Raw genomic sequence first — 10,821 nt, forward strand, 5'->3', positions numbered from 1 at the left:
TGTCTGCAGGAGCAATCCAGTCCAGGTCTTCTGCTAAACGCAGATCACCATTCTTGGGCTCTGCCACATGGGAGAATTCAGAGTCCTGGGTTCTGGGCTGCTGAACGAAGATGTCACCAGGACAACCAAGTAGAGCAAGAAGCAGCTCCTGCAAGACGCTGGTGAGCGAATCTACTGTTGTTACTGACTGCTGGACCATGATCAGAGGTGTTTTGGCTTGGAATGAAAGGTGTTCAACGCCACATCTTCTTCTATTCTGCTGTTGCCGCTTGCGATTGTTCAGGCCCTAAACGTAATCTTGGCAACATCGGAAAGCTGCATCACGAGTGTCCTTGTTAACAACATATCCTTGAGAGTGTGCAGTGAACGATCTGCTTTTTTTCGAAAATCTGTCGCAAGTAAAATTCCTTGGATCTCTTCACCACTGCTCCTTGTTGCACTGTCCCCTTTTCGATCAGTATCGTGCACGAAGCATCAATCTCATTTCTGCCGATTTATTCTGACTATTTATCCTCTAATGCAAGCTTGCAAGTGTCTCGCTTCAAGTTCCTCCAGCACGGTCCTCCCGGTCGTTTCTGCGGAAACGGGGGGTCCTGGCCATGCAATGCCCAACTCGATTTTGTAGATGCCACCAAGATTGTCCAAGATCTCCCAATGGCAAACTTTCCAAACATTACTTTAAATTTTTGTACGTTACTGCATGTGGATCGGTCTACCAGACTGCCTGCGCATTTGCAAAATTGTCACAGATGTTGTCGTGCATCATTCGGGAGGGCGACAATGCCGTACTCGATATCAACAATTCTCATAAGATGTTTGTCACCGTCAAACCGGGCAGGTCAGGCACCTTTGATCGCTTTAAATTCCCTCAGAATCTTGAGGAATAGTGCTCCTGTACTATCTATAAGCTTGGGCGTTCTGGAATTGATCTCTCCCTCATCAGTGCCTTTCTGAAATTATTTCAATGCCAACTGTGCAGCAAGGTGAAGATTGGCAAGGCTATGTGCTCTCTGGAGCCCCTCATTGGCCAGTACTATGGCATACAGTTTGCGCTGGCGGCTGATGGACAGACCCTCGAATTTAAGCGACCAAAGATGGAAAGGTGGGCCACTCATGCCTCCTGTAGCTGTGCAGATCCTTCGCATGTTGCATGGCTCTTTGTCCTCTGTGCAAAGTCCATATCATCACCCTGTCATGGCCTGAGCAGGGATGACGGGACCCAAAAGGATGAGTGGCATGCCAATGGGACCATGGACAAGAACAATAGCGAGCTGCTGGACAGAGGGGATGCCCATCAGAACCTGAAGCCCGCGGACATCGAGGCCATGCGCGAAGCTGGGATGGGAGGCGAAGCCATCGTCGAAGCCTTGCTGGCAAACAGCGAGACCTACGAAAGCAAAACGCAGTTTGCACAGGTGCTGCCATGCATCAGAATCACCCAAAATGGCCCACTATAGACAGAGCAGGACAACCCACTCACTGTGCAGCTGTCATATTTGATGAGCGTGCCTTTGCCGTGCAGAGTCAGCGCGTGCTAACGGGCCAGTGCCACATTCTGTTTGCAGGCAAAATATCGCAAGCGCAAGGCGGACAAATACATGGCACAGGCGACGCTGGTCAGGCCCACAGCACGATCAGTGGCCGAGGCATATTTTGCCAAGTCCCCCCAGAAAATCCAGGGCCTGCGCGCCGACAGCCTGGCCTTGCTACTCTCCCTCGCCAACATTGGCTCGCATGCCAGGGTGCTTGTGATTGAGACCTGCGGCGGCTTAGTCACTGGCGCTGTGGCAGAACGCCTGGGAGGCTCTGGCCTGGTGCGCTGGCCCTCATTGTGTTAACATTGTTCAAAAGCTGCATGTGCTTTCCGAGTATGGCAGCACTGCAACAGGGGACGCATTGGAAGCTTCCTCAAGGGGCATATGTGCAGTGATGCTGCCGTCTGCTCTCTGGTGTGTAGAAGACATGCGCGATCGTGATCTAAACAGAAATTTGTCTGAATGCAGCTGTGTGTGTGCGCAGGTGGTGTCAGGGTACACCGGACTGAGGGCTCCTTCGCTGGACATTGTGCGCCAGTTCAACTTCCCAGCCAGCAGCAAGGCCAGCATGGTGACAGCGCCCATCAATGCTCTCCTGCAGTGCGGACAGCCAGCCCCTGCAGAAATCCCAGTGAGCGCTCCTCCAGAGAGCAACGCAGCAGCAGCAGAGGCCGGAGCAGAAGATACGAAGCAGGACACGCCCATGGCGGATGCAGGCGCCGAGCAGGCAGCAGAGGCGCTGACACCGGCACAGGAGGGGGATGCAGCAGTGCCTGTGGCAGGCACCACTACAGCTAAAGCTGAGCCGGTCAGTAATGGAACAACTGGGGCAGCAGAAGGAGGGGTAGCGCAAACAGTTGCAGAGAGCAGATCAGGGCATGACGCCACCAGCAGCTCCACGCGGGACTTGCCAGACATTGTCCAGCAGACCTGCCGCCAAGGCTTCAGCTGCTGTATTCTGGCGGCTCCCCAGGTTCAGCCCCTGGCGCTGCTGCGCAAAGTGCTTCCGCTGCTGGCGCCGTCTGCTGCGTTTGCAGTCTTTGCAAACTGCTTGCAGCCGCTCGCGGACTGCATGCTGGCCCTGCAGGTGAATCCCTTGGTCCTAATGGGCAGTCTCTGTCGTATTGCACACATGTGAAGTCCGAGTGAGTGCGCATTACGGGGCCTTTATGGTAACGTGAGGAGTTTGCGCATCCTTTGCAGGTCTCAAAGGAAGCAGTGGCGCTACAGTTGCAAGAGTCGTGGTGGCGGGAGCACCAGGTGTTGCCAGGGAGGACACATCCGGAGATGATGGTTTCAGCGACGGGAGGCTACATTCTGACAGGCTACAAAGTAGTGACACCAGCATGATGCGATGAACCGTGGCAGCAAGTATTTTTATGAAGGTTTGCCGACTGCTGAGACATTTAGCGACCCTTGGGCCCAACAATTGATGAAGTGAAATGCAGCTGTAAGGCATATTTACAGGCCGACATGAAGTACTAGCCCTGAAATACTGCATGGACAGGGCAGCTGCTTGAACTCACAGACTGGCCCATGGTCATATCCGGTCACTTGGTTACATCTTTCCATAGCTAATGAGCACGAGGGCGCTGACATTGCTGACATTATCAGTAAGCAGTGCAAATTTCATGAAGCGATTGCAACCACTGTAGGAATGATGACTGCCTTGGAAACCCACCAGCTCTTTTGCCTTCTGTCCGGCTATTTGCGGACCGGTGTATTCGTCCCGGTGCACACGTCCCGATCGGAAGATAGCAACGCGAAGGGACTTTTAAAGCGGACGGTGCCGTGCATGCCGGCATTGTTTCTGAGAAGTGCGGCTGTACAAGGTTGGGGCAGGTGGATTGTGCAGACCACGAGACAGCATCATCAAACCTGCCAATGCACGCCAAAGCAGCCAAACAATGGCACGCACTGTTTGATCATCCACACACTGTGGAATTGGGATGGGAGAGACAAATACCCAACAGTCAAAACACGAGCGACGGGCGACGGTCCTCGGTACAGTACACCCTCGGAAGCTTCCCAAAGGGTCCAGCGATATCGAGAAGCGAAGATGGGGAATGCTGGGTCAGCAGTACCCTTTCACCCTTTCATTCTGCTGATGCTAAGCACTGCATGCAATGCATGATTTTGCTCGGTACAACAGCATGATGTGGACAACCTTGAAATTCCATGTGCATGCATGCTGATCAGCAGACCAGCCATTCAGTGGCTAATGGCTAGCCTAAAGTTAGCCACACACGCATACACTGTCACAAACCTTACAAGTGAATGATAGATCAGCCAGATCAGTGAGAGAGCGACTGACGGACCATGGCAGAGCATGCTGTAGGCTACTTACAGATACACCTTCATTATAATGCTTTGTTCCAGGTCCGATTTTTATATGTTTGCATCTCCACCCGACCTTCATGGGGCGGAGCTTTCTCAGTCCGCCCAGGAGCGATATGCTCTGTGCAGGAGTCTGAAACGCATCAGATGCACTTGGATGCAAAAAGAACTCATACAGGCACTGAGCAGAGTGTTCTGATCAGCCAAGCTCTCAAAATCTCAAACTTACTGTCAAATGTGCGTGCAGCGCTGTCAGAGCTTGCGCAGCTCCTCACACAGCAGGTCCGGCAGGTCCATGCGCACGCGGTAGGGGTTCAGGGGGTTGCGCATGTAGTCCGGCACAGAGCTTTTTGATGCGCCATTGCCAGTCCCGTTGCTGGACGCTGGCCATTGCCGCCTCTCTCCAGCACCAGCCGCCACCTCATCCTGCGCAATGTGCAATCATTGCATCTTACGCGTCTGTGATCTGCCATTCATTCATCAGACTGCTACCACTTATGTTATGTTACAACCTAGTGAACTGCTGAAACATATGACACATCTGTGATATGCTCTTAGCCCAATATGACTTTTGGCTGCAACCTCTCAAAGCCTTCGAAGAGTTGACAGCTCTCTGAAGTCGATGCAGAGAATCAAGCAGCATTTGTTGTAAAAGCCAGCATATTCTGCAACAGTAGAGGACAGACCTCGGAGGGCATGCCCGGGTAGACCAGGCCGCCGTCCTTGCCCCATGCAAATCCCTCGACGTATGGGTCTGGAAACTTTACAACGCCGGCAGCCTCCAGCGTCTCCTCAACCTCTTTCCCTGACATGGTCTCCTTGACCAGCAGCCGCTCCACCAATGCCTGCAGTGGCTTGTAGTTGACCGCCAGGCCGTAGTATGCCTTGGCCTCCGCCCCCTCCACCAGCTGCATGCATAGGAAGTTCCCATGTCAGCCTTTAACCCAAGAGAAGCACAAAATGTCCACAAAGCATTGAAGGTCCACAGAAAAAAATTCGTATACATGATAAGTACACCTCTTACTTGATGATCCACAATAGCCAGTATCAAGAAAGCCGGAACCAGCAAGAGCCAAGTGTAGATCTTTGGTGCTCAGTCACGCATACCTTGTGCACAGCATGCATCCCTCTGGTCATAAATTGTGCACCCGATCTTTCTGAGCCCTCCATTACTTTACATGCCACTGCTTCTGAAGCCCATCTCTGCTCACCTCCTCGATGTCAGTGAGTGCGATGGCGGCGAGCTCGGTGCCGATGTTGGCGACAGCGCGCGTGCGGCCCTTGCCGATGAACACCTCCTCAGTGTCCATCAGCGCCACGGGGCCCAGGCGCTTGCTGAAGCCGCAGCGGTACACCATCTCGCGCGCGATATTATTCACGTTGTCCAGGTCGCCCCCGCCCGCCGTCGTTATGTTCGCCTCTCCTAGCACCAGCCGCTCCGCGCACCTGCACCAAACACCCCACTTTTATGCGTAATTTAAAACTACTCACGGAGGCATCACTAATCAAGCGGGTGTCTTGGTATTATCGAGTGCAAGACTCTCCAGAAACTTTAACTGGTGCCGCTCTGGAAGAGCAGGTAGGAAGGGTCCCTGTCACGGCAAGACACTCTTGCAACAAGATCCCCTCAAAGCTCACTGGAAAGACCCATGCGGAGGTGCATTCAGCCCACCTGATATATACTCAGTGCAATGAGTGGTGGGAAGAGGAGGTGCCAATATAGGCGAATATGGCAGTAAGGCATGTTGCTGCACTCACCTGCCGGCGATGCCGACGACCATCCTGGCCTCCATGTAGCCGCGTGTGATCACCCGGCTCTCCAGGTGCTCCTCCTGGGGGATGAAGTATGTGTAGCCTGTCGGCACCCCGCCCGGGCACACAGACACCTGCACGCAACCCCAACCATCTCAGTAAGACCTGCATTAATGCACACCCCACCTTCTGGCGCAGCGGGCAAATCTTTGCACACCAGGAGGGATCATGGAGAGGGCAGGTTTCCTTGCATGTGCTCTGTTGAAGGGGTGGAAAGTGCACCCCTTCAACAGAGCACAGTCCACTTCTGTTGTGCTGCACAGGAGGTACTAAAGACTACTGTAGCCTTCAGTACCCCCTGTGCTGCATGCTTCAGGGTTAGTTTAAAAGAAGGAAGTGGAGGGCACCTGTGAGATCTCATCGTAGCCAGGGGAAATGTAGCCCAGCAGCACGCGCCCGGCCTCGTACACGGCGATGGTCTTGCGCAGCACGGGCGGCACTATGTCCTCGTCATACTGGGACGCCGTGCTGCCGCGGCCCATCTTCTCCCTGTGGATGTTCTCCAGAGCCTGCACACCGCACCAAGTCCTTCTTTATTCCATTGCAAACATCCCCCCACATATAAACATGCCTAAGCATTTTGCATGCAAGCTCCCATCCTGAGGTGGTGCCTGGGTCAGCAGCTGCTGTAGTAAGAGAAATAGCAGTGTCATCCTGTTCGCATCTAAATATGCAGCAAGTCTGACTATGCAGTGGCGGGAACCGGCAACTTCTGCTCAGAACAATGCAATGGATCACAGAACATGAATGGGTACCTGGAAGACATCAGCCTCTGTGATGAATTTGGCCCCACGGCGCACGGCCACCACGGCAGATGTGTTCATCAGGTTCATGAGCTCGGCGCCGGTGAAGCCCGCAGTGGCCCTGGCAACCTTGTGGTAATCCAGGCCCTCCTCAATCTTCTTGTTGCGCGCGTGCACCTTCAGGATGCCGATGCGGCCCTGCACAAAGACCACACTAGCTTGACATGCGCTGCTTATCGTGTCAGTAATGTCACAGGCGCTGTGATGTCATTCTCAGCAATGCCACAGGCGTGTTGATTATCTCTTTCTGTTCTTAGGCAGGGCAGGGACAAATTCATCAGCGTGAACCACAAATGGTCTGCCAAAAGTCTGCACATAAAAGTAGGTTGTCACCTGCAGATTGGGCAGAGGCAGGTGGATGATGCGATCGAAGCGCCCAGGGCGGGTGAGGGCGGTGTCGAGGGCAGCGGGCCTGTTTGTGGCAGCCATGACGATGACACCCGAGTTGTCCTCAAAGCCATCCATCTCCGTCAGCAGCTGGTTGATCGTCTGCACGCTCTCTGCGCAGTACACACACCATGTACACATCAATACGCCACTCATTGCTACAAATGGTGTCTTGCGTCTCCACTGCGTCTCCACTGCAGCCATGCTGGATGTGCTGAGGCACAGCACCCACTCCCAACAATTGTTTTTTATATAAGCAGCGCCAGGTGGATGGCAATGATTCCCTTCTCTATCACAGCCCCAGAATATGATGACTAGTCATGGAGATAGCAAAAGCATCCCATGTATCCTTCTGAGCAGGATATGAGCAGTATCGAGGCATGCATGACTTGTTACCACTTAGGTAATTAACCTTTTAAGTGGATGCGTTGTTTCAGATATACATCTTCTCCAATACACATTTAGGGGGCCTCACCGTCGCTGCCCATGGAGGTGGAGGAGCGCTGCTGGCCGATGCCGTCAAATTCGTCGATGAAGAGGATGCAGGGGGCGGCCTTGCGCGCCTTCTGGAACATGTCGCGCACGCGGCTGGCGCCCACGCCCACAAACACCTCCATGAACTCCGTGCCAGCCGCCGAGAAGAAGGGCACCCCCGCCTCCCCAGCAATCGCCTTCGCCAGCAGCGTCTTGCCTGTGCACATGCATCGCATCGTACCCTCACACTCCACACAGCTGTCAGTAAAAACGGAAGAATGACTTGGCACTTTAGAATTGTACGATGCACCGTCGGCTACTGGCCCTTTATTCCTATATTTGCAACCCCCTGCCACAGGAAAATAGACACATCTGCTCCCTGGTGCAGTTCCCTACGTTCATGCACTGTCATCAGACAAGCAATTGATGTCTTCTTGTAGCATGACCCTGTAACAGCAAACGCACGCTGGTTGAGCGGGGCAACCCAGATGCAGTGGAGATGCAGGGGCATACCTGTGCCTGGGGCGCCGACCAGGAGGACGCCGGCTGGCGATCGCGCGCCGAGGTCGATGAAGCGCTTGGGGTTCTTCAGGAACTCCACCAGCTCCCGGATCTCCGTCTTGACCTGGTCGATGCCCTCAATGTCCTTGAACGTCAGCTGCTTGTCCCCCTTGTTTATTTGGTCCAGCTTGGCGCCCCCAAATATCCTGCCGCCACCCAAGCTCAAGCCTCACCACACACTGTCACATGCGCAGGGCAAAAACATGGGGGGCCACAGAGCCTCCAAAGCCCTCTGCAAGGGACAGCATGAACCCAGATTTGCCCAAGAGCACGATAGTGGCACTTACTAACCAGCTAAATTTTCTAAGGCCTGCATTTCACGCAATATAATGCTTCATGCACAGTGATCCTGTAACAATTGCATGTGTGGGAGATGATCCTGTCACCTGTCGCGCTTCTTCTTGACGCCGATGCGGAAGGCGACCATGATCATGAGGTAGGCGAACCAGATGGGGAAGAACAGGCGGATGAACGACATGATGACCTTATCAAACTGGTTCAGCGGCTCAGTCTGCACAACACCCCAACACTCAAACTTTAAGCTGACCTCAACTGAAGCTCCAAGTATGGCTTTAAAATGCAAAGGAAAGGCTGCAACACCCCAACAATCAAGACCATTGACTGACCGAAAAAGGAAGCTTAAGGTATGGCATTAAAAGCAAAGCAAAGGTGGTTGCTGCGTAGGTGAAGCGTTAGGCACACCTCTATGTGCACGCCATGCTCCACCATGTGGTCAAACAGGTCTGGGTCATAGGGCAGTCCCACTTTCTCCGTCCGCACTCCCCCGGGCGCCTTGTCATTCGTGGTCACTATCACCGAGCGCTTGTCTGACGTGTATTTGACCTGCAGACCAGCAAACAGCACAATGTAAATGTAATTGTAATTTTGCACTGCGAGCACCAGTTGGCTGAACGTGCCACCATCTGTACACTGCGTCAGTTGAAAAGGCCTTGATAAGGTCCAAGACAATGTAAGAGGCCTTGCATGCAATTACAATTGCAATCACAAGCACGCAGTGCTGTTCAACGCTCACCTTGTCCACCCGCCGCTCCTTGACCAGCTGCCAGAACTGGGTATAGGTCATGTTCCTCATGCGGTCCACACGCCAGGCTGTCTGGGGCTGCACCTTCACATTGTCCCATGCTGCAGGATCTTGCACTATCGATTGCGTCACATCCACCTTTTTGCCCTTCTTCTTCGGCGCTGCAGCACAGCAAAGGTGTTCATATACTAATGTCGAGGATGGCTGTAAAGTTGTTTTGAGCCAAGAAGGTTTAGTTTGTTCTAGAACCAAGCAGGCAAATGAAGCCCACCAAAAAGGCGCCGCTTCTGCTTCTCTGTTGCGTGCTTCTCCAATGCTCGCCGTTTCTCGTTCTCATACTCTGTCCAGCGGTCAGTTGCGGTATCTGCGGCTGCCAGCTGTATGCCTGTGTCCCTGGCTCTGCTGCTGTAGCTTGTCGATGTGTCTTCGTTGGTATCACACACACCGGGTCTCTCTGCGTCGACCAAGGCTGCTACAAGGTCCTCTTGCAACCTGCTGGCCCCAACATAGAAATTGCAGGTGAGGAAGAGGCTTGTCAAGGAAAGGATGAAGGATCAGCAAGACAGCAGAAATCGGATTACATGAGACGATTACAGGATGTCAGACATGTACTCACCTTGGTCTTGAGTGAGCTGGAGGAGCCCAGCTAACTGCTGCAACACCAAGGAGCAGAACACCAGCTCCTAGAGATCGCCAGTAATCACCTCCCTTCCCTTCTTGCTTTCCTACACTATCTGACGCTGCTGGGTCCGGTGAAGCTACATGCGAAGCGTTGGCGTCATCTGAGAAGGCAGCACTGCCAACAATCCCATATCTGCACGTTGAAGACCCTCTCCTCAGCGGGCCTGCGATCCTGACTGGAAGTTGTGACCTCCCAACCAAGGCCCTGGAGGCATATATGCATCTAAAAGGTCGTGCAACTCCGTGTGGGCAATAGAGAGTTGCCCTGAGCGTGCCGGGTTGTATAGAGCACTGCATCCTTCCTGACTGCAATTCGTTTTTCTAGCCACCAGACAAAGTCATGCGAAATGCATCAGTGTAGGAACATAGGCAACCTTCAATATGTTATATATTCAGTTTTCACTTTTCTTGTGCCGTGCTGCTGTGCCAAAACACAATTGAAGGAGCATTTGGTCGCCTCCTATCCTCTAGATGCATACTTCCCTTGACAGGGGTCGATAAATTCCATCCTTCTTGGACTTTCCTTCCCCATTGAATCGCAAAGTTCTGCGTAAGAGAGCACTTGCTAGAGTGCTGTATCCATTTATCTTCAAATTGTCGACGTTGCCGCTCCTCCTGTCGCAATTCTTCCCTTATCAGATCAGTGTGATCCAGCAGTGATCTGAAGATGATTCGCACTGTCTCTGCCAATTTGATGTTTGGACGATGTCGATGTTTCACAACAAAAACATCCAAAACAAATATTCGGATTGCTGGTCGATCCAAGGCCCGTACTGAGACGACCTGCAATGCTGTGCAATCGGAGCACAGGCGACAAATTCTTGCCCAATTTGCATCAATATCTTTGCTAAATGCCATTTTGCCATTAACTGCAACCGCAGCAGAGGTTGATTATGAGATTAAGAGAAGAGACTTGTCAATCGATCAGCTGTTGGAGATCATCCAGGTACCCATTGACTATCAAGCAGAGGCTATATTTGCGCTACAATCTGATATGAAGGGAATATACTGCATATGCTGCATTGAAGCACAGCTTTGGCGCAGAGGGACTTCTCAGATGGTCAATACTACATCACTGGGAAGCTAGATCCTACCATCTTTGCTTATGACTGCGAATTCATTGACCCTACAACCAATGTCAAAGGTCCTGGGACATATAGCAGAGCTGTTGCAGCACTGTTTGATCATG

At 52.7% G+C, this 10,821-nt stretch overlaps 2 protein-coding genes across 2 annotated transcripts; one reads left to right on the plus strand and one right to left on the minus strand.

Annotated features, from left to right (window-relative positions):
* Positions 1-646: 646 nt before the first annotated feature.
* Positions 647-3,004, plus strand: COCSUDRAFT_64485 (Gcd10p-domain-containing protein). Its single transcript, XM_005650912.1, has 6 exons — positions 647-838; positions 980-1,102; positions 1,208-1,415; positions 1,566-1,814; positions 2,020-2,622; positions 2,739-3,004. The coding sequence occupies exons 1-6, from the start codon at positions 750-752 to the stop codon at positions 2,883-2,885; spliced, it is 1,419 nt and encodes a 472-aa protein (XP_005650969.1). The 5' UTR covers positions 647-749; the 3' UTR covers positions 2,886-3,004.
* Positions 3,005-4,654: 1,650 nt separating this feature from the next.
* Positions 4,655-8,009, minus strand: COCSUDRAFT_1880 (AAA-domain-containing protein; the record flags this gene model as incomplete). The annotated part of the gene is made up of 8 exons (XM_005650913.1): positions 4,655-4,780; positions 5,084-5,318; positions 5,631-5,758; positions 6,032-6,169; positions 6,440-6,625; positions 6,821-6,987; positions 7,350-7,565; positions 7,862-8,009. Coding segments are annotated over 8 exons (1,344 nt in total), but the record flags the coding sequence as incomplete, so codon positions are not given.
* Positions 8,010-10,821: the final 2,812 nt, after the last annotated feature.

This window comes from Coccomyxa subellipsoidea (genome assembly GCF_000258705.1).
Source record: "Coccomyxa subellipsoidea C-169, whole genome shotgun sequence".
Lineage (NCBI taxonomy): Eukaryota > Viridiplantae > Chlorophyta > Trebouxiophyceae > Coccomyxaceae > Coccomyxa > Coccomyxa subellipsoidea.

Bases quoted from the DNA above. Each gene is read 5' to 3' on its own strand.
- COCSUDRAFT_64485 (XM_005650912.1), top strand. From the start codon at position 750: ATGTTGTCGTGCATCATTCGGGAGGGCGACAATGCCGTACTCGATATC. The intron at 1,815-2,019 runs GTGCGCTGGCCC...GTGTGTGCGCAG, and splicing joins GCCTGGGAGGCTCTGGCCTG to GTGGTGTCAGGGTACACCGG. The intron at 2,623-2,738 runs GTGAATCCCTTG...CATCCTTTGCAG, and splicing joins ACTGCATGCTGGCCCTGCAG to GTCTCAAAGGAAGCAGTGGC.